The sequence below is a fragment of the Oncorhynchus mykiss genome, chromosome 2 (assembly GCF_057628025.1).
Source record: "Oncorhynchus mykiss isolate SJ-2025 chromosome 2, ASM5762802v1, whole genome shotgun sequence".
NCBI lineage: Eukaryota > Metazoa > Chordata > Actinopteri > Salmoniformes > Salmonidae > Oncorhynchus > Oncorhynchus mykiss.
Window position 1 is genome coordinate 36704408 of NC_143023.1, and position 24641 is coordinate 36729048.

Below are 24641 nucleotides of genomic sequence, written 5' to 3' on the forward strand. Positions count from 1 at the left end.
ATGAACTCTACGCAATGGCAATTCAAACCATTCAAGCTAGGCCTACTTGTTGTCTGTTATCCCCAACTACATGTTATGTGTCTAGCAAAAAAAATGATATCAGCTGTAGCCTAGATTGCAATCAAATCACAATTTCCATTAAAATATTTTTGGGAGGACTTGCATCTGTGTAAGGTGTGAATATACTTTGTTAGGACTAATTGAGTGACTGTCAGTGACTGACATAACAATAGAAAAACTACTGAGGCACAACCCAATTTAGAAATTGCACCTTGTGTATTCTACTATTAGAAATTGCACCTTGTGTATTCTACTATTCTTACTCTCAACAGTCAATTGAGACCCCGACTTTTGGAGGGGAATTCTTCGCGGGCCTACAAAAGGGGGGCTGTCAGTTCCCCATCCCTGGCCTACATGACCAAAGCACAGCACAGTACAGTCCGAAGGTTCGAAGTCAGAGGGAGGAGATTTTTCTCCAATATCGGGGCGGGGTCTTGTGACTCACCATCAACTTCCTCATAGACAGTAGAGCCGGTGAACTGTGTTACACTTCAACATTGTACAGTTAGAGGTCTGAGTAGACTGCAGGGAAAAGGAACGGGAAAAATTGTACAGTATAATAATCTGCCACTGGAGTAGCGACCGGCAGAAATTCACATCGTTTGAATGTCTGGTGACACAGCGCGAGAGGTGGGCTTCGATTGTCAAGTCGCAAAGGTGCATTCAACAGCAGATATAACGTCGGGTAAGCGCGATTACCTTGAATAGTGAATTGCAAACTTTTCGCCATCATATCTCCACTGTTCTTAGGTAGACCTACGTAAACTCTAGAGTAGGCCTACACACACGTTTCTTATTCTTTGCACATGGATATACTGATGAAAACCATTCTTTCTTTTTAATCATTCTATTGTGCTATTTTTGAGTCGTCCCATTCATTGCGCATTTTAGCCAGATGTCAGTAATGTAGGCATAATATGCATTTATTGAAGGAAATACGTTTAATTTGAACTTTTCAGTTTTGAACTTTTCATTTGCAATGTGAGGCAGAAAAGAAGTTGAGCAGTGCTCCCGGATTCTGAATGAATGAATGAATGAAGGATAGATACAACAATGTATATAATGCATTTCAGGACAGGAAGAAAGGAATATCCGACAATTTAGAAATAGCCTACTTTGTAGCAGTTTTGTCCATATTATACTAATGAGACTAAGTAACCTGAGAACAACTGGAAATTGAGACTAGACTATACTTATAAACTAAAGCTTTCTACTGGACAATGGAACAACGGGAGTTATAAAGTAATTCCGTACGCTTTTGTTGTCTCACGTCAAGCATAAGAGCCTCAGAATGGGATCTAGTGCCTAATGATATGTCAATTTCCATATGACGTTTCTACTTTCCACATTTCTAAAGCAACAAATGGTCAATAGCTCCCACCTAAACCTCTCCAATTATGTCCTTATAAGTATAGTAGGTAAGGTGACCTAGTAGGCTATATCACTTCGTTCGTGGATTTCTGCAAGTCTCAGTTGGTTGGAGAGATATTTAATATGTCTGCATATTGTTCTGTCTACTAACTCAGTATTTAACCATGTCTTCTATACAAGGGTATAGAAGTGCTGAGATAATTGGAGGTTCTCTAGACTTTGTAGTGTCCCTGAACATGCTCCAGTTGCACTGAGGGAAATGAACATTCTTGCCACTTAGCACCTTCAGTAATTACACACTGTGATAACTGGGACTGAAGACAGACGGAGCCATGAATGGAGAAGAGGGAACGATTGCAGGGAAAAGGGGACTATTCTTGTCACATGGAGTGCTGGCCTGTCCAGTGCCCACAGATGGGGCTGGAGCCCTATTCCCCACAGTGGAGGCTGCTGAGGGGAGAATGGCTCATAATAATGGGTGGAAAGGAGCAAATGGAATGGCATCAAACGCATGGAAACCATGTTTGATCCCATTCAACTGATTCTGTTCCAGCCATTACCACAAGCCCGCCCTCCCCAATTAACGTGCCACCAACCTCTTCTGATTCCCTACAGAAACTGCAACACATAGGGCCCCATATGGCTCTGGTCCAATGTAGTGCACTATGTAAGGAATAGGGTACCATTTGAGACGGAGCCATGGGATACTTACCACCACTATTCCCTCTGTTTTTCCTTGGCTTTCGTGCTACATGTTGTACCCCGATGCTGTCATCAGGACTGGCATGCCTGGGGCATCCTGGCACTGATGGAGGTAGCTAGCTGAGCAGCTATCTCCTCATTGACTCGGTGGTCAGTCCCCAAGGCTGAGCAGTTCTTGGTTAGAACACTTCTGGAATCAGTATGGACTAAGCAGGAAAACCTGGGAATTTTGAAACCCTAGTCATGTTTCTGTCTCATCTGTTGCCGTTTCACACGTGTTACATTGGGCGAGAAAGGGAAGATAAATCATACCCTTAAAATAGCTGTGTTACCAGGCTTACTGTGAGTTCCAGACCGACTAGCTAAGGTGCCAGCGCAGTTGGTTCTCCTTTGCATGCTGCCTGCCTCCTGCTTCACCTGGGACAACTTTAGAGATCCCTGTTGTCCTAAACTTAAAAGACTGCAATAGCCACAAGGCTGTTGACAACCAAAGCATCCATTACTGCAGTTGTTTCGCAGTTAACCCATTTCCTGTAGTTTGTTTCATGTAATCATTTTATTTTCAATTTCTACTTCAAGTGGCACACACTTTGTTAATAACATGTATTAAATAATATGAAATGTAATTTAAAAATAAGTTGACTCACCCACATAAGTATACCTTGATGCACATGTATCAACATTGAAATATGTTTTTCTTTGTTTGGCTAATGGCTAGGCTAATGTGGATTCTACCTAAAGCGCAGACATGGCAGTGGCAATAGCCTGCAATTCACGTCACCCATGTAGATGGCAAACATTTGTTTAACTCTCAGTGCCCGGCCTCTTTCCCTCCAAACATTGTTCATTTAGCAGCATTGCTGCGTGAGCTAGGCGATGGAGACCAACTACAGCACTGCTCAATTCACTGCCCTTTCGCCCACACAGGCAGTGACTCTTCTTCTGTCGGTGGCATCATTTAGGTTGGCCCCTAGGTATACTTTTTTTGGGCTATGAATCTAGCGCGAACCGGCAGAGTTCCCACATTTGTTGTTGCGTCATCTCGCCTTAGCTGAGGAACGCACCCTTAACCTCTGACAAACTACAGTGTTCTTTGAAGGATCCTCTCTTCTGGGTGTGTTGGTACAATATAACAGATGCTCAAGCTAATTCATAAATCGGCACCATTCCAATTACTTTTGTGTATATAGTGTATGTGGACACCCCTTCAAATTAGTGGCTATTTCAGCCATACCAGTTGCTGACCGGAGTATAAAATCGAGCACACAGCCATGTAATCTTTTTGGACAAACACTGGCAGTAGAATGGCCTTACTGAAGAGCTCATTGACTTTCAACGTGGTGCTGTCATAGGATGCCTCCTTTCCAACGAGTCAGTTCGTCAAATTTCTGCCCTGCTAGAGCCTCCCCGGTCAACATTAAGTGCTGTTATTGTGACGTGGAAATGTCTAGGAGCAACAATGGCTCAGCTGCGAAGTGGTAGGCCACACAAGCTCACAGAATGGGACCGCTGAGGCGCGTTTGCAGCACTCACTACCAAGTTCCAAACTGCCTCTGGACGCAACGTCAGCACAAGAACTGTTAGTTGGGAGCATCATGAAATGGGTTTCCATCGCCAAACAGCCCCACACAAGCCTAAGATCACCATGTGCAATGCCAAGCGTCTGCTAAAGTGGTGTAAAGCTTGCCGCCATTGGACTTTGTAGCTATGGAAACGTGTCCTCTGTAGTGATGACTCACGCTTCACCATCTGCCAGAAGAACACTACTTGCCCGATTTGTATAGTGCCAAATGTAAAGTTTGGTAAAGGAGGAATAATGGTCTGGGGCTGTTTTTCATGGTTCGAGCTTGGTGTTCATAGTTCCAATGAAGGGAATTCTTAACGCTACAGCATACAATGACATGCTAGACAATTCTGTGCTTCCAACTGTGTGGCAACAGTTTGGGGAAGGCCCTTTCCTGGTTCAGCATGACCATGCCTCTGTTCACAAAGCGAGGTCAATACAGAAATGGTTTGTTGAGATCGGTGTTGAAGAACTTGACTGGCCTGCACAGAGCCCTTACCTAAACCCCATCAAACACCTTTGGGATGAATTGGAACACCAACTGCGAGCCAGTCCTAATCGCCCAACATCAGTGCCTAACCTCACTAATGCTCTTGTGGCTGAATGGAGGAAAGTCCCTGCAGCAATGTTCCAACATCTAGTGGAAAGCCTTCCCAGAAGAGTGGAGGCTATAGTGGCAGCAAAGGGGGCATCAGCTCCATATTAATGCCCATGATTTTGGAAAGAGCTGTTCTACAAGCATGTGTCCACATGCACTACAATACCAAAAGTATGTCTTATAAAAGATCTCATACATTATTTAAAATAAGAAAATAAGCTATTGATTTCATAAACAAGGATGGAAATAAGTGTCTTACCACTGTAAATCTTATGCAAAAACCTTCATTTATTAGATCAAATACAACGCTTGTTTCATAAACATGGATAGAAATAATAGTAATCCTTGTCTTTGCTCTATGCTAAATTACATTTGATTTATAAAATTAGGTTAAATGAGAATTAGATTACTTTCGACATCGATGCTCTTCATTTTTCTGTAGCATCACATTGTCACTTATGAAAGTCCAAGGTCATACCCCCAAGACATGCTAACCTCTCACATTACCAATAACAGGGGAGGTTAGCATGTCTACGGGGTATGATCTTTGACCCTCTCTAGGGTCCTATAAAATCAGTGTTGCGGAGAACGCGGACGGAATCACAGAATCCAGACATTTTTAAAAAGGAATTCAACAATATGAAAACATTTATTGACCATAGGAAATCAACTAAATGCATTAATATGCCAAAGATTATCACAAGACATGAACAAAATGCATCAGTGAATCATATTTTCCTGTAAGCTTTCTGAAGAGGCAACGGCCCAGGAATTCCCCTGTCTGAATTTGCGCATTTGTCTACCACTTTGTGTAGCCGGTAGCGATGATGCTAATTTAAGACAACCTCTTCTGGTAGATGGAAAGGTTCCCAAAAACCTTCTCAATTAAATGTTAACTACAAAGTAGCCTATGCCTACCTGGCAGAATGTTAACATGATTGTTTGTATCAATCCATTGGCCACTTGTTTTGTAAAATCTGCAATCACATGATCATTACAGAAACATTGCTAACCAAATGGTTACAGGATGGTGCACAGTTAAATTTAAAGGGTAACTACACGCAAAAAACGAAATTGTCTTAGATTTTTCCAGACCCCAAGTGGTCTCCTGATATGGTTTAAGCATTGTTGTGGACTTAGAACATCCAATTTTGTTTTCTATTACAAAGGTGTGATTTTGAGAGCAAAAAGCAGAGAAAAACAGAAACCTGGAAAATAAACATATTTTTTGGGGGGGTGACTAACTGAATCAGGCATAAGATTTGACAGATTTTTTTTATAGGGCCCTACCTATGTAACTCAAATGTAACACTACATTATTTACCATTTCATTTCTCTTGGGCACAAAATAATCTGAAAAAGAAACTGCAAATGCATCCAACAAGTTTGGAGCCACAAACTTGATGCAGTCATGGCGTGCTAGGAATATGGAACCAAATACTAAACTTTTGACTACTTTATTTATAGGAATCTTTAGTAGTGATGGGAAGTTCGGCTCTTTTTACTGACTCAATCTTTTCGACTCCTTCAGTCAAAAGAACAAATCTTTCAACTCATTTTGTTCATTAGAGTCAGTAATGCCCAGAACACGCAGGACCCCTTACCAGTGAACAATGAACTGGTTCTGCAAGCCTCTCGTTCACATGTCAGTCATCATAAGGGGCTTATTGGAGCTGTCATTTGTCACTGAGACTTGGACATTGTTTTAAAGCACAATTTCATTTGTTTGCGAGGCATTTGAAGTTGTGGCCGTAACCAAACTAGATTGTGAACAACTCTTGGCATAATGCATTGCTTGACTGCCGTGAGTGTGATTGGCACTATATTTTTCGCGAATTGCAGCACCCCCACCCAACGATTCATTCTCGAGTTCGAGTTTGTTGAGCAAAGGCTGTGTGTACTGTATGATTTGGTTCTTCAAATCTGTCCATAACATTCAATAATAAATTAATTGCATTAATTCTTACACCATGCGATCAGTTATCAGTTCTATACATGTATATAATGTTTTGTGTGTATTTTACCCACTTTTTCTCCCCTATTTTGTGATATCCAATTCCGATCTTGTCTCATCACTGCAACTCCCCAACGGGCTCGGGAGAGGCAAGGGTCGAGTCATGCGTCCTCCAAAACATGACCCGCCAAACCGCGCTCCTTAACATGCGCCTGCTTAACCACGAAGCCAGCTTCACCAATGTGTCAGAGGAGACACCATTAAACTGACCATAGAAGTCAGTCTACAGGCGCCCGGCCCGCCACAAGGAGTCGCTAGAGCGCGATGAGCCAAGTAAACCCCCCCCCCCCCCCCCCCGGCCAAAACCTCCCCTAACCCGGACGACGCTGGGCCAATTGTGTGCCGCTCTATGGTACTCCTGTTCACGGCTGGTTGTGACACAGCCTGGGATTGAACCCGGGTCTGCCGTGCCACTCGGGAGGCCCACATGTTTTCTTCTTTATGCTGCCAGCAGCATGAAATGTTTCCTTGCCCGCATATATGACAGACAGCTGTTGGTCGGAGCACAGCTCCCAAGCCACTGAGCTGAAGGAGTGCGTATTAAGTCATTCAAATAATGAACTGTTTGCGAACTTCACATCACTAATCAATGTCGGTGTCAATCATTTGATAAAAAAAATACTTGCTAAACAAAATCTTTCTGAGCTATTTTTTTTTAGTGTAAACAATTTCCCATTTTTTGTTGTTGCATACAATATTATTTGAATAATTTATTTTCTAAGTCATTATTAAACATCTTTGTCAAGGGTGTCAATCATTTCTGACCCTACATGGACAGTGGTAGTTCCGCTCAAAGCCATGTACTATCGTCAACTTTTTAAACAAATAGCTCTTCCTCTCAATTGTACACCACAACTCAACTTCCTCCTATGAAGAACTGTGTATCTGTAGTGTCCTGCTGTGCCAACCAGGCCAATCTGATGGTTTTACAGTTACTTTTTTTCACAAGAGGGCAATAAAATCCAAAAGTAAACATCCTTTATGTAGCGTCTGGCATGCCTGCCTTGACCCAGCTTATGGAGTATATAATGTATTTGTTTGCCTCTCTCTCTTTCCTCTTTTCTCTCTATGGTGTTTTAAGCAATCACATTCTGTTCCCTGGGCGCCGAAGACGTGGATGTCAATTAAGGCAGACCCCCCCCCCCGTACCTCTCTGATTCAGAGGGGTTTGGGTTAAATGCGGAAGAGACATTTCAGTTGAACACATTCAGTTGGACAACTGACTAGGTATCCCCCCTTTCTCTTTATTTGGAGGTCTCTGTGTTTTTCTGAAGGTTAGCAGTTCTCTGTTTTGGAGTGGTGCCATGTTTAAACTTCAGTGGGACCATAATGACTTGTAATCAAATGTATCAGTCACATACACATTCTTTGCAGATGTTATTGCGGGTGAGGTGAATTGCTGGTGGGTGGGTTTGGGGGCTGACAGTTTCTAGCCCGTAGTACAACGATGACGGACAATCCACAGTCAATTGCTTGCAGGTTGTTAGACTGGAATGTTGAATTGTAGTTTTGACACTGCACCCCTTTCGTTCCCTCTTTCTCCAACTCTGTTGTCGAGGAAGCTACTGGAACCTGTTTCTTTTTGCGGTCTGCTTGCTGTCTATTTGCTGACTCTCAAACACTCTTAAGGGGAATCAGTATTGCAGTATGTGACATAGGTAAAGATGGCCAGTTACTTTAAGACCAACGTAAAAGCTACCCAGGCAATCTGAACACTAGTTCAGAAAATAGAACATTTATAAAGGTATTGAGCACACAAGTGAACCTGTCAAGCATTACCTCCAAAGCAGGCTTTTTTCTCTGTATCCTATATCCTCAAACCCCAACAGCCATTTCCCCCTTCTTCCTGCCTTCCTCTGGTAGTCAGACTAGCCACTAACCAGGCACCTTTCAATTGAAATGGGGGTGTGTGGCACGCAGCTTGAGTGTGTCTGGCCTGTCTGTGAATGGGGGGGGGCGGAAGTGACCTCATGTTTCCTGTGGGGGTGGGTGTCCAGGTGCAGCAGTGTTATTGTGAGGGGGCACAGCTTCCTCCAGTGGCTATTTTGTTGGAAAATGGCCGAAATACGATTCTGAGAGTTTGACCCCCTGCGGGAGGCATCGTAGTTTTTATTTATTTAATTGTTTTTTTAATTTCTCCTTTATTTAACCAGGTAGGCCAGTTGAGAACAAGTTCTCATTTACAACTGCGACCTGCCCAAGATGACGCAAAGCAGTGCGACAAAAACAACAGTTACACATGGAATAAACAAAAGTACAATCAATAACACAATAGAAAAATGTGTATACAGTGTGTGCAAATGAAGTAAGGAGGTAAGGCAATAAATATGCCATAGTGGTGAAGTAATTACAATTTAGCAATTAACACTCGAGTGATAGATGAGAATGTGCAGTAGAAATACTGGTGTGCAAAAGAGCAGAAAACAAGAACAAATATGGGATGAGGTAAGTAGGTAGTTGGTTGGGTGGGCTATTTACAGATGGGCTGTATACAGCTGCAGTGATCGGTAAGCTGCTCTGACAGCCGATACTTGAAGTTAGTGAGGGAGATATGTCTCCAACTTCAGTGAATTGATTGATGGATTTTTTTTGCAATTTGTTCCAGTCATTGGCAGCAGAGAACTGGAAAGAAAGGCAGCCAAAGAGGTGTTGGCTTTGGGGATGACCAGGGAAATATACCTGCTGGAGCGCGTGCTATTGGTGGGTGTTGCTATGGTGACCAGTGAGCTAAGGCGGAGCTTTACCTAGCAAAGACTTTATAGATGACCTGGAGTATGTAGCGAGGACCAGCCAACGAGAGCATACAGGTCGCAGTGGTGGGTGATATATGGGATTTGGTGACAAAACGTATGGCACTGTGATAGACTGCATCCAATTTGCTGAGTAGAGTGTCGGAGGCTATTTTGAAAATGATATCGCCAAAGTCGAGGATCGGTATGATGGTCAGTTTCACGATGGTATGTTTGGCAGTATGAGTAAAGGAGGCTTTGTTGTGAAATAGGAAGCCGATTCTAGATGTAATTTTGGATTGGAGATGCTTAATACGAGTCTGGAAGGAGAGTTTACAGTCTAGCCAGACACCTAGGTATTTATAGTGGTCCACATATTCTAAGTCAGAACCGTCCAGAGTAGTGATGCTGGTCGGGTGGGCGGGTGCGGGTAGCGATCGGTTGAAGAGCATGCATTTAGTTTTACTAGCAGTTGGCGGCCACGGAAGGAGTGTTGTATGGCATTGAAGCTCGTTTGGAGGTTTGTTAACAGTGTCCAAAGAAGGGTCAGATGTAGGCGCTCTCTGCTCTCCTCTGGTCTCCTCTCTCTCTTCTCTCTCTCCTCTCTTGTGTATAAAGGTTATTTAGGCCACATGTTGTTCACTTCTCCCCTCACCCCTTTCACTCTTTCTATCATAGATGTTTCTTTGGTCCCTCCTATGACATCTAATAATCCTTACTGTCTACCCGATCTTGCCAATGCATGTTGTGTAAGAGTTTGGCTATTCCAATAACATTTTGTGAGAAAGCCCTGTCCACTCTCCTAGCTGCGTTCGAAACCGCATGATGTCAGCGACAGTCCCATAGCTCTTGTGATGAAGCAGATGTTTTAGGTGCGTGATTCCTGTCGAGTCACCCCCCCCCCCCCCCCCCCCCCCCCCCAGTCATGTATCCGGCTTTGTGAGTCAGCCATGACTGGTTCCCTGGCTGCGCCCAGACCTACAGCATGAGGATGTTGTCTACTGCAAGACTATGAGAAGTACAACTATTGAGTAGTTGAAAGGCATGTAATCATATTTAGGCCCCTCTGCACAAAACAATCATGTGACATAGTACAATTTAAAATTGTAATTTTCTTATCCTGTATTTTAAGCCTCATCCAAAAATAAGAATTGGACAAATGAAAGTAATTGGCTGAGGATGATGCAGGACCATCTGACATAAAGAGGACAGTTTTGAAAAATAAAAAAAGTTCAAATCCAGGCACATCACATGATTGCGTAAAACACATCTCGTCTCGTCATCACGTCTCGTTAGCATCAACACCTCCCTCGTGATTAGTGTTATCCTGTTAGAAAAGGTTCACTGTTTTAATGGCACATCTATAGTGAGTTAACCTGCCGTCTAAGTTGAACTGTTGTGAAACAATAGTGAGGACCGTGTTCAGTCTGGTTTAGGCAGGCTGATGGTTGATTTCAGCATTTGGCATGCATTTCTATCCCCCTCGCCTAGACTTGCAACACTGTTAGAGAATGTGCCCTAGAACCCTGGCAGCCACACCACCGTGCCTTGTCAGTTGTAAACATCACTCTTATTCCCCATTTTCCCATAAATGGAGGCCATGTATAAATATTTATTTTTTTCAAGCAAACATGCCTCCAGAACCAACACGCAAGTCCCATCAAGCCGTTTAAAAAGTGCACAACGCACACATTGCGAGTTTGAAGACAAATTGCAGCGGTTTTGAGATGACGAGTAATGTGATGTGTATTATGAATTTCATATATATGTTGGGATGTGGCTAATGATTAAATCATAGGATAGGCCTATATGGTTAACAGAGGCACTTGGGGGGGGGGAAATGTAGGCCAATTTATACAGCGTGGTAGGGTGTGTAATTTCGCCTTGCAACAAACCTGGGAAAGACGGTGTGAAGAGGCCTCTGCTGCTGTTCACTCAGCAACCCTATGTCCTCCATTGAATTGGGAGTGTATATGTTTATACAGATATATTCACCCTACAGTAACCTAAACTTCCCTTCTGTAGCTGTCCCCTGTAATTACTTTGGCAACTCCCAAAGCATTTATCTTCGAGGACCGTGACCTACCAGAAAACTACTGTCCGACAACAATAAAAGGAATAACAATGAGGAAGAAGGATGACGTTTTATCGAGGAATCCATTTGTCAATCAACCACACAAACCCAAACCTTTTTCTGTTTGATTTCTTCCGATGATGATAATAATACATGGGTTTTATATAGCCTCTTTCAAGACCAAGACGCTTCTACTCTGTGAACTTAAGGGCGGGCCCAAAAAACACATCTGTGGGACAGACTGTCCTGAAGGATCACCCTCTCGTGATAAGCATGTAGTATCTCTTGTCGTCTTTCAGTAATCCTATTCTCGCCTAGATTTACACCTCCCGTAATGTATGTCATAGAAGTCATTGTTCATCTGGAGTGTCATGGATTTAGTCTTTCCTTTTTTGGGGGGTTGCTCTCACACACCAAGCATATGGCCTAATTGGCCTTCACTTTGAGGCATTGTGGCCTGCTATGATCCCCACCAAAGAGTGATGCTCAACAGCCCTGGAACAAGGCCCGGCGCTAATGCTAACGATACAACCAGAGAGCATTAGAGGGCCTGACATCTTTCCACGACAGCATTCTCACAAGGCTTTCGCACAACAGTGATGTCCTGGCGTAGCAATTTGTCTGCAATCCTTATTTGTTCCAACATGCCATCAGCACCATGGACACCACCGCAGTGGCTTTGTCTTTACATGGTTCGGCTACCCACCTCGCCCCAGCGCGCACATGCTGAGCTAAGTGCCGAGGCCGGTGTATTAGGCTTGATTGCTTCCCAACACTTAATGAGCCTCCCACCACATCTGCAAGAAATGAAACCAAATGACTGACATCATCACAGATGCGTAATCGGAGGAGAGTCTGTGTGTGTGTGTGTGCGCATTTCCTTGATTTGTGTGTGTTTGGATGTATGTGGACCCATTTTTGTGCAGATATTGAACCCTGTACCATAAGTTGTTACTCACAGCTTTTCTGGAGGAGCTGTGGTGAAGTGTGTACGTGCGTAAACTCCTCAACCCAAGTAATGGATTGGCTCACCCTGGACGCCCTGTCTTGCATGAATGTGTTAAAAGCTGTTACTTGTACAGATTAGATATGCATTTTTCTCCTCTGTTAAATTCATATGGCTGTTTATTTGGAGCACAGCTGCGAGTGAGTGTGTTCCCCTCTTTAAGTAACACAAGCAAATCCCTGTTCCGCATGATGAAACTGGTGGGCCATCAAGAATGTAACTCCTTATCGGGTATCTTCAGTAGCCGTCTCTCTCTCTCCATCTCCGTGGTTGAATAGACAGTGGAGTTCTCTACTCCGAGGAGGCAGGCTGAGACAGGCCAGACCGACCTGCCACATTCACACATTCCGATAAAGGTGTGAGCGCATGTCACTCCGTGGACCTTAAATCGAAGTGTATATGACAAGTTGCCTAAGTCCAACATAAACCTAGGGGAGTGTTTACTTGGCAGCAGCATGGGTACAGGCTGGCACTAATGTGCAAGAGTCAAAGGCAGAGTAAGGGGGGGGGGGGGCTGTTCCCATCACAATGACTTGTACTTGCAGGAGCCATAAATGGGAGAACGTGTCCTTGGCTTGGCTATAAAAGAACACCAGCTCTTGGTTGATGAGGAGAAGAAGACTGAGGTGATTTACGACAGGACGGGCAATGGAGAGCCACTGCCAGGGATCTTGAATGAAGGGATGAGGATGGCGAGAGGAGTGGCCCAAGAGGAACACCATTAATGCTCGTAGGCCACTGACTGGTGTGCCTGTCACAGCATGGCTTCATCTGAGATTACTGCAAGTCCCTTCTGTTTGGTTGAAGTGCAGTGCAAACTAATGTTATTGACTCTCGCTTGTAAGGGTTTGTGTTGGGCAACTAGGCCGGAGAAATTCCACTCCCTTTTTTTTCTGCGGATTTAAAGATAGACTCAGTAATATGACATAGATGCAGAAAATAAACCCATTTCCGCAGCAGTCTTGCATCTCTATCTGCAGCGCCGCTCATGGCAACGTTATTTAGCGGCGACTACCTTTTAATTCAACAGAGAGTGGAAGAGAACGTCATTTTATTTGACACACTTGATTAAACTGTTTACCTTTACTTTTTAAGGTCTTTTGTCATGCGGTCGGATCTATGAGATCATTGGACTAATGTTCTCCAAAGAGCGTAATCTGTTTGTTCGATAGGGCATGCAGAACCAAAGGGCGGATTAAGCCCAGGATGTTTGTGGTAATTGAATATATACACTTAAAAAAAAAAAAAAAATCTAGTTTCAACTAATAATAATTAGTATTTTTAACAGCCTTTTTTAGTTTTCTGTTAAAGTGTTACCTGAATTGAACTGTTTTTAGTTGGCCCAAACTTGGCACCAATTTAAGAAGTCTGTCAATTCTGTCAACATAAAATGTGTTTGCTCAATTTTTCTCATGTTTGTTCAACTATTATTTTGGCATGTTAACAAAAAAAAGGCTGTGGAACCAATAATAATTATACTTAACAAAAATATGAATGCAACATGCAACAATTTCAAAGATTTTCCTGTGATTCAGTCAATTGAAATACATTTCTAAGGCTGTAATCTATGGATTTCCCATGACTGGACAGGGATGAAGCCATGGGAGCCAGGTTGACCCACTAGGGAGCAAGGCCCAGCCAATTAAAATTGAGTTTTCCCCACAGTGGGCTTTTACTACAGACATAAATATTCCACCACCCCCGCAGGTGAAGGTCCTGGGCTGGCGTGGTTACACATGGTCTGCGGTTGTGAAGCCGGTTGGACATACTGCAAAATTCTCTAAAACAACATTGGAGGCGGCTTTTGGTAGAGAAGTGAACATTCAATTCTCTGGCAACAGCTCTGGATGACATTCCTGCAGTCAGCATGCCAATTGCACACTCCCTCAACTTGAGATATCTGTGCCATGTTGTGTGACACAACTGCTCATTTTAGTGTCCTTTTATTGTCCTCGGCGCAAGGTGCACCTGTGTAATGGTCATGCTGTTTAATCGACTTCTTGATATGCCACACCTGTCAGGTGGATGGATTATCTTGACAAAGGATAAAATGCTCCCTTACAGGGATGTAAATAAATTGAGAGAAATAAGCTTTTTGTGCGTATGGAGCATTTGTGGGACATTTTATTTCAACTCATAAAACATGGGACCAACACTTTACATGTTTTATATTTTTGTTCTGTGTAGTTGAAGCAACTACAATTATTTATTTTTTTCTTCAGTGTAACTCATTCCAGAGCAGAGACCAGAACATCTAACACTTTTACCAGCACAGATGGGACCCAGACCTTAAATGCCATAGAGGTTCTGTTGATGTTGTGTCTGCTGTTGTGCACATTTCTTTGAGGTTCCCAGGCCTGTTAGACTCCGTAATGTCCAGACTTTCTGGTTCTCTGATCAAGACTTTTATAAGTGTCTTGCTACTGTCAATCAAGACAACTTTTTTTGTGTCGTCATTCAAGAGGGAGAGATGTCTTCACTTGAAGGGGACTGTGACATCCATAGAAACAAAATCTATTGGAGTCTAATGTTCATGATGACATCACTCCCATGCCCCTGACCATCAAACACCAAGCTGACCCTTACTGCAGATGGAACCCTATCCCTACACATGACCACTGACTTTGACCGTGACCCTGACCTGAAAGGTTTAGAGGACCTTTGGTCAGAGTGAAATCTATAGTTTCCCAGCTGCATTACTGTTTAGGGTTTTACACCCAGAGAGGCAGTATTCTTGAATCTGTTTCAATACTATGCTTAGGTTGTGAAAAATACTAATGTTATAATTCTGCATTGGTGTGGGCTGGAATATAATCGCTGCTTTGCACTGTTCAGCTCTCCTCAAAAGGTGTAGAGCTGGGGTGCTGGGTAACCATCCATCCACGTTGCCATCTCCATTCAGACTTACTTAATGGGGGTTGCCAGATTACCTCTCTATTCTCTACTGAGACTGTCCAGCTGTACATTCTCAACGCATCCACCCATTCCTCTCGAGCAAAGTCTGGCAAACATTATTAGTTGTTTGTTCTATTCTTTTTGCCATACGTTAGCAATTCAGTTTTATTTTAAGGGGAGTAGGAGACCTAGGCATCCAGCATCAAACAGAATCCAATGCAAGTGTAAAATAAATGAAATCAAATGAGTAGAACGGGGGATTGCCAGACTGCTTGGAAAGTAGTACAGCATAGGGCCAATGACACCAACACCATGACTTCGCCCCGAAAATATTTCACCCCCCTCGGCTGAAGAAAGAATTAAGAAAACAGTGGCACCCCATTTGGTCAAAAACTGGTTGAATCAACGTTGTTTCCATATTTGAACCCCCAAAAAACTCTAAGTGATGACGTTGAATCAACATGGAAAAGAGTTGGATTTGCAAAAAGTCATCGACGTGAAGGTATTTTTAATCACTTTTTTCCCCCAACCATTTAAAAAAATTATAATAATAATCCAAATCCAATGACATTTTGTTGAATTCACAAAAGTTGACAACTCAACCAAATGTCAGTTCAATGTCTAGCTTTGATTTACGTCTGTGCCCAGTGGGACTATGATGTTAAAGAGGGCTTTCGGTCTTAAGTCTGCATATAGATAAGGATCATTGGTCAGACCACGTCATACTTGTTCTCTGTTGGACACCGAGATAATTTATGTATGGTGTATATGTGTGCTCCTACACATTCCTGTGTTTTGTGTGTGTGCCAGCTTTTTAACCTTTACAGTGTAGCCAGATTGAATGGTGTTTACTGTAGAGTGCTGTGGGATGCCTTTTGTCACCATCTGTGGTTGACTGTGACGCTGTGCAAGCTAGCAGCCCACTAATCAGGGGTTGTGCAGTAAATTTAGTTAATTTACACCTTGTGTGACAAACATGTACTTTTAGTTGATCGATGGAGACGTTCTCAGAGCAGTGACTAAACCTGGCGCCTTTGACTAGGGAGTGTCAGTCTGTCTGCCAGGTTTCTGTCTTTTTCTGTCTCACTGCTAAAGTAATTTTCCTGTTCCTACTAGTGTTGCATGGCATACCGAAACTTCAGTACTTTTTCAATACTAGAACATGAAAAACGGTTTGGTACTTCTGTGAAATGTGTCTCACGTCGTCTACTGATTGAGAGAGGATCATGTCTGTCTTACAGCGCAGCCGATGTGCCCTTTATGGTGCGAACGCACCATGCCTGCTCCACTTACTCATTGCTAGCTCTAGCCTGTACTGAGGAACCACTGCACTCACTGGGAGTCTGGGCTGCATCACCACTTATGCTGCACAGAGGTTAACACACTTAAATAATGCAACACGGCATTTAGAAATGTTAAACTGTTAATTTACTGTTCGCAAAACAATGTCCATTACAGACTAGAACACTTTATAATGCAAGATTCCGGTAGCTTCCAGCTTTGTAGGCCAACTTTTTCTTACTAGCTTACAGCTGAAGCTAACATCAATACACTACCCCAGTACCTTGAAAAAAAAAAAAAAACATATTGTTGAAATCCAAAGCTGATTTGAATAAAGTTTTTGGTGACATTCACTTCGTCTCCCTTGCCTCACATCTCTCCCAGTCAAGACCATCTTTGCTCGAGCCTTGAACTGACTGTGGTGTGTGTGAATAAGTGCTAACTTTTGTAAAAAGATATTGCTTCTTCTATGCAAATGTTGTTGACCAGTATAATAACATAAGTCCCACATGGAAAGGAAACGGTTTCATCTGTAGCCCCATGAAATCAGTCAAACAAAGCTCAATAACAATGAATGCACACACTTCTATTGAATATGCATTCACCTGTATTGTGACTAGGCCTAGGTTACATCCTGATTTACCCAGTTTCAGTAGATTTACCATACAAATAAATCAATACCATTGTTACGTAGTTGGATTGGTAAAATAAAAAAAATCGAATGGATTGTATAATTGATTCATTAATGCATACATTCAAAATTCAAACATTTCATCAAATGTAATGACATTAAACTAAAAAAAGATCTGTCTGGATCAAGCGCAATTCTGTGACTTTGGGTAATACGTCTTTGTTTTTTTGTTTTGGTATCAAGTATTGTCATGGTATCGAGTATCGTGATACTAAACCTGGTATCGAAGTAAATATTCTGGTCTCATGTCAACACTACTTCCTACTCTGTTAAGCTGTTCTTATGTCCTAGTCTTGAGGTTTCCCCTATACTGTTTCCAATAGCCTACCGTCTCTTAAAGAAGAGACATGTATAGGACCAGAGTAAAAGAGGGAGTTGAGAGAGTGGGGAGATTGTGGTTGATAGAGCGAGGGAGAGATAAGAGATGTCTGATTGGGACTCAACATAATTCAACTCCACTACCTGTGTTTACCAAAACACCTGTGCTTGCGTACATTGTCTCTTTATTTAACCAAAGCGCTGGGTGGACTTTGCATTTTATCACTTTGCAGTGAATTAGGCGGAGAACACGAATAGTGTTTTGCATGGCTGCATGATAAAGAGATCCCATGTGACACAGTGAGATAAGAGCGTGACTGACTGTGGCTCTCCTCTGGTAAAGTCGAAATCGGATTTCTTAGATTGGGCTCTCCTTCAAGCACTTTTGAACACACCAACAGTCGAGTTCCCTGTCCATTCGCACCAAGGTATATCTGCAATTTTTTGATCATAATCATTATGATAAAAATGTGTCTTCTGAGCATCTACTTATAACAACCTGCCTCTCCCCAAATATCTTCTATGACAAGGATGCAATGACCTGCCCTTGACCTGGCTACTACTAGTTCTGACTCAGTCAGAAGAAGGACGGGACCAGAGTGAATGAGCACTGAGACTGTGCCTGCATTGCAAAGTCCAGCAAATATTGCACAATATAGACCCAGAATATGGAGTTTAATCTCTGGGTCCATGCTCTACCATCTTTCATGCACAACTGAACGTGGCCCAGGTTCTCAGTTTGGAGAAGGGCAGAGAGATGGAGGGGTGAGGGGGAGAGGAGCAGAGGGGAACGGGATGGAGTCCTTGGCATGGCAGCTTGATTTATGGACACCTTTTGAAGTGAGCTCATTCCAGCCGCATGCTCAGCCTGCGTTTTGAATATCAGAGCCGGGGGGGTGTGTTATGTGTGTGTGAGCCAGGGCGTTCTCCCTGCGGTACGAAGAGGGAAAAAATTGACCCGCGGGTCGCTGACCCCACTGGCTGCACTGTTGGCCTCTCCAACAGACACGTGACATTCTCTTTTCTCAGGTCCTATGTGAAGGTCAAAGAAAATGAGAGAAGTGAGGGAAGGAGGGGGGAGAGAAGAGGTGGTTATTTTTTGATGGGTCCGCTGGGGATTGTACAATTTGGGTCAGAAGAGGCGCGTTTCGGCACAAGCCAGCCGTCTTTCCTCTTTCTTCCCTCATGCCGGACTCTGGAAGGATGTTTAGTAACTGTGTGGTTGTGTAAGTTTTTTTTTTTTTGTGTGTGTGTCATTATTCCCTATTGGCCTAATGCAGATTTATTTTTATTTTTTTCATTGCCGGTGTATATAAAAGTTGACACTTTTCCCTGTTATGTCAGCTTCAGTGAAATCACTGTTTGAATGAGCACAGCTTTTATTGGTCTCTTATACCAGTGAGGAGAGTAATTTGGCAGGATTATGCCTATTAAACCCTAGTGCTTCTTATCCCAGTCTGGTCCGCTCTCCGTCTGGATTGATTATCCACTCGGTGTGCTTTGATGACTATGACCAGGATCTGCCCACTTTTGTTTTTAGAGCTCATTTCCTAAATATATCAAGTTGTTTGATGTTATCGGGTTCATTTATGAGTGGAACAGTCGGAATTGTGAATATGAGCATGAATGACACTCAATGGGAAGTCGCCACAAATAGACTTTTGTTTTCATCCCAAATGGCACCCTGTTCCCTATATAGTGCCCTATGTTTGACCAGAGCTGTACGTGCCCTTGTCAAAAATAGTGCACTATAGGGAATAGGTTGCCATTTGAGACTCTGCTTTAAACAAACAAACTGCTGGTTGCTCACCGCTTCTGGTCTTCCTGCACTAGTCACCCATTGTCCCCTGATTTATTTTATTTTTTATTCATTTATTTTTTGTCTTAGAGGGTTCAATCTTCCTATTTAGCTTTTCAGCGTAAAGAAAGAGTGTGTGCATGCAAACTTTTGCATGTGCTGTATATGTTTGTATATGAGCGCAGTGGCCTGTCTGTTTCTTTGTCTACTTGCTTGTCTCTGTGTCAGGCGTGTTTATACAGTACGTGTCTGTTTTTCTTTGTGACCGTGTGTCTGTGTTTGGGATCTGTGAGAGCTCTGGGATATATCTCTGTTCTGGGGACAGGAAGGAGCAACTGGCCCCCGCATTGTCTTCGACCCCACGCTAGTCATAGGGGTCACCCTCCAGCAGGAAAGGAACCTACTTCTGGCCTCCCCTACAAATACCAAAATGAAAGAAATGGTCATTATGTTTTTATGAGTGGAAACTTCAAATTTGATACGTATCAGACAGGCCAACTGGTGGAATGGGACTCTCGAAATAGAAATGCCTGTCGCTCCACCACCATTATCACACCTAGTTATTAGGTCTATTATTCTATTTTTGTACAGTAGATCTTTAGTACGATGCTTTTAATATGCTTCTGTTATACGGTCCTTTACTGTACAGACATGGATTGACCTGATCCTCAGGTTCTGGAGGCTTTTGGCCAACTTTCCAAGAGTTGCATCAGTTTTGTATACAAGTTTTTTATTTATTTAGGGCACCTTAGATCCATAATGTGTTTTTTTTTTGTTTGTTTTTTTATCGGGGTAAAAGGAATGAAGTCAGCCCACGAGTCATGTACAGTATCCGATGAAAGTGAAATAGTTCATTGAGCATATGCGTACTCATTCAGTGCATAATTGATCAAGAGTCAACATATTTCGCATTGCCACGGTATCACCTCCAGAACGCCCTCGGTGAACTCTGGGAGGACTAGAAGCAAGGGAAGACTTCACTGCCAAGTGTTTTATGGTGCCGGGGAATGAGGGCACTGTTTACACATTTCCAAGGAGACCTTACTCTGTGTGTGTGTGGGGGGGGGGGTACTCTGCATATTACTGGAAATTACTTTTAACGGTGATTCATCCCAGTCGTTTCCCATTTGGCAGGTTCCCTCAGCATTTTCTGGACATACGTAATGTTTTTTCCCCCCCCTCAAATAAACCCATCTTTTCAAGGTCGTGGAGCGAGTGAGCGAGAGCGAAAGGGCTAGTTTTTGGTGACCGGAATTTACTCTTGTGAGTTGCAGAGAACATAGCTAGGGTAGATGTCAGCTTTGAGGCTCATTACAAGTGTACGTAACTAGGAACGTTGTGCAACACTTCTAATAGGACATGTCTCAGATGCCTACACCTGCAAGCCACAAAGCCTCCAGATAGTCCCTATATAGGTTTGAAATAGAGAGAGCGAGCAATGGGGAAAGAGAGCATTGCCACATTGACCAAAAATCTGGCATCTTAACCCAAGGATCAGGTGCCACCATAGCAATCATGAGTGGCCATGTGTGTGAGAGGAATAATTGCTTGCAGTTGTGGCGAGCAGCAATTGCATGTGGCCATCAAAGGGTGCTCAAATTGCTGACTGTGCGGGCTCTGAAACTCTACACCAGCTCCTTGATGCCCTCGCTAACTGTGCTGAGTCGGCAGAGTCAGGCGACCACCTGGGAATGGCCAGTTTACAGGAGCCATTTTGGCTCTGTGGCGCGTGGTCTAGCCTTGGTTTTTGGTCCGTGTGGGTTGGAAATAGCCATGGACCTATAAAAGGCGGCGAGGATGTCAAATCAACTTGCTGACGTATTCATGAACATTGTGCTTACTCTATGTTAAATGGGCTGTGTAGCATTTGACTAGCCAACTTTGTGTCAAAGGTTTAAAGGAACTACACAGATGACCATTTGGTAAGCAAATACAGAATGTGAAGGGTCATTCAGGTCAGATCCCTAGAAACCAGGAAGGATGGAATTTGCATTGCCCGTTACAGACGATAAGAGGCAGTGTGTATCTTTCACCACTGTCTCTGCATGACGGACCGGGCTCTGAGAAATGCCTTAGGACACCAGTAACTTGATATACAGTACAATCTCAGCCTTGAGACCAGTCCTACTACAGCAGGGGTCTCCAACATTTTCTAGCTACTTTTAAATTATGAAATATGTTGCAAACTACTCATGAATTCTTTCCTAGCTAAATAGGCACTATTTAGTATTTTCACATTGTTTTATTTTTCCTGGTTTGGGATTTTTTTCTTCAGTTTTTCACTCTCAAAATTGCAAGTATCCATAGAGAACAATGACATTGGATGTTCTAAGTCCATGTCAATGCTTAAAACCTCTCTAGGGTATGTGGGATGCTAGCGTCCCATCTGGCCAACATCCAGTGAGATTGCAGAGCGCCAAATTCAAATACAGAAATAGTCATTGTAAAAATTCAGAAAACAAAACATATTTTACATAGGTTTAAAGATTAACTTCATGTGAATCCAACCACTGTGTCAGATTTAAAAAATGCTTTACGGCAAAAGCATACCTTACAATTATTTGAGAACATAGTTGACAAATTATTACAAACAGTAACCAGCCAAGCAGAAGCGTTACAAAACTAAAATTAATCCCTTACCTTTTGATGAACTTCATATGGTGGCACTCAGAAGACATTCATTTACTCAATAAATGTTCCTTTTGTTCGATAGTCTCTTTATATCCAAAAACGTAGTTTTGTTCGCGTTTTCTTCAGTAATCCACAGGCTCAAACTTAGTCAAAACAGGCAGACAAAATCCTAATTGTATCCGTAAAGTTCATAGAAACATGTCAAACGATGTTTATATTCAATCCCCAGGTTGTTTTTAGCCTAAATGATCTATAATATTTCAACCAGACAATAACGTTGTCAATATAAAAGGTAAAAAAGAAATACACTCTCTCGGGATTGCGCATGAAAAAAGCTGGTCTTACTCCCTCATTTATAACAATTTCTAAAGACTGACATCTAGTGGAAGGCATAGGAACTGCAAATTGAGTCCTAAGTCAATGGATACTGTAATGGAATTGAATAGAAAAAAAAAAGAAAAAAAAACTTCCTGAATGGGTTTTTCTCGGGTTTTCACCTGCCAAATCAGTTCTGTTATACTCCGACACTATTTTAACAGTTTTGGAAACTTTAGTGTGTTCTATCCAAATCTACCAGTTATATGCATATCATATCTCCTTTAATTTGGGCATGCTTTTCATCCAAAATTCTGGATGCTGCCCCCTACCCTAGAGAAGTTAAATTGCAACAGAAAATTTGAGGGCTGGGGGAAAGAAAAAAAAACATGAATTTTTTTTGGTGTAATACCCCTTTAACGCAAAAGAGGAATGTGCTGGTCTAGTGATGTTTTTGCTGCTGCATATATCCAGTGGTGGAAAAGTACCCAATTGTCATACTTGAATAAAAGTAAAGATACCTTTTTTTAAATGAGACGCACCCAGTAAAATACTACTTGAGTATCAGTATCAAAAGTATAAATAATTGCAAATACTTTATATTAAGCAAACCAGATGTCACAATTGTTGGGTTTAAATGTTTTTAACTATGGATAGCCAGGGGCACACTTTGTGTTTAGTGAGTCCGCCAGATCAACGGCAGTTGAGATGACGACCAGGGATGTTCTCTTGATAAGTGTGTGAATTGGACCATTTTCCTGTCCTGTTAAGCATTCAAAATGTAACAAGTACTTTTAGGTGTCAGGGAAAATGTATTGAGTAAAAATTACATTATTTTCTTTAGGAATGTGGTGAAGTAAAAGTAGTCAAAAATGTAAATAAAGTACAGTTACCCCAAAACATGACTTAAGTAGTACTGTATTTTTTACTTAAGTACTTTACACCACTGCATATATTACGGCAGAAAGCCCGCCCGATTTTATATAAATAATCATTATATAATTCTGCCAGGTAAGCTTACTTTGCAGTTAACATTTAATTGAAGGTTTTGGGGAAAGTATTTTTCTACCCAGAAGACAGTTCTCATTGTCACAAACTGAATACACGAAGTGAATAAGAGACAAACGTGCGCAGCACACAGACCTACAAGGGCAATATTGATGGAACTTAATTGGCAGATATTGTGTCACATTTGGCTTTTTAAGCCAATTCTGGCTAACCAGGAGTGGGATAATGTGTATTTGATTGGTTAGAGCTTGAGGTGTCTGATACTTGTGAGATTTGTTTGACAGTTTGCGCTGGAACACGTGACAAATACATGCATTTTCAGAATTGTTTGGCGAGCTAGTGATAGGTGGGCTGCGAGCTACCAGCGTTAAACCTGTTAGAGACCCCAGTACTACATCATAAAATGTGTGACTGAATCTATTTCTATGACTGAATCACTGACCTCTAAATTAGAAAATCACAATTTCCATACCAATTTCCGTACCAAAGTGTCAAGTCTTCACAGTTCAGAGTTTTTTTTTTTTCTGGGTCCAGACATAACAGCCTTGTGTCTGACGACTGGGGAGGTTGTTGTGTCTAGCTCTAGGTACAAACGAGGGGGGGAGGGAGGCGAGATGTAAAACACCGGCAGAGATGAAATTGTCACCACGCCAGTAAAGATATTGCATAGGAGGACTCCCTCCGTTTCCTCTTCTGAAGATTAGTGCAAACACCATCCTCTCCGGAGACCAGCTAGGCTGACCTGCTGCTGAAAGGGAGCCAGAGTGTACTGACCCACTGTAACTAAATATTCTGGTCATACTGCTCTAGTAGCACCATTCCCCTTTAGGTGGGAGAAATGCAATACTTTTTCAAGGATCAAGCTAAGGCAGCATGTTTTAAGTTCTGTTGCAAGCATGAAGGATATTTGCCACACACAAAAAAAAAACACAGCCTTTGACAGATATTCAAACAATCAACTTCCCATGTTATCTACACGTCTGCGTTTCCACCTTGCTCCAATGAAGCCTCAGCGGATGCTTTTGAGCCAAACCCTCCCCTCACTCTGCCAGTGTCTGTAGTATTCAGTAGGGTTCTGTTTTCAAAGAGATGAAAGGGAAGCCCTGACCTATCCCCTGGATCGGAGTGCAGATGACCGGCAGCCCAGCCAGGGGAGGACAGGACAGTGACGAGAATTATGGGATGGCCATGTTTGGTAATAAATCTGCACGGTGCTGCTGGTCAGTGGGACTCCTGGGAATCAGGGCCATGTTTTGTTTTGTTTTGTTTGTACAAGGAGGAATAATATACTCCACCTTCTCATACAGTGGCTTCTGAACTGTACTCACCCCACTCCATATAATCCACTCCCTACCCCTACCAATGTCCACTAGGGCCCTAACTGAGACGATTTACTGTAATGACTCTCGCGCTCTCTCTCTCTCTCTCTCCTTAGCGTTTAAGTCTATCTTGTTTATATATCTTTAGACGCTATCTTTTATTACTACGACTAGCTTTTTATCCTTATGTTGAACATTGATCTCTATATAGCCTTTTCTCTCAGCTCTTTTGTCTCTGCATTCTTTCACTTCCTGTGTTCCCCTTGC

At 42.6% G+C, this 24641-nt stretch overlaps 1 protein-coding gene across 1 annotated transcript in view; it reads left to right on the top strand.

The window, feature by feature from the left end:
- Positions 1–356: 356 nt before the first annotated feature.
- The window catches only part of LOC110488976 (four and a half LIM domains protein 3), a 48932-nt gene continuing 24647 nt past the window's right edge, over positions 357–24641 (top strand). The window contains exon 1 of the mRNA XM_021561486.3: positions 357–745. Within this exon, the coding sequence (XP_021417161.1) occupies positions 667–745 (79 nt within the window). The 5' untranslated portion in view covers positions 357–666. The remainder of the gene's footprint in view (positions 746–24641) is intronic.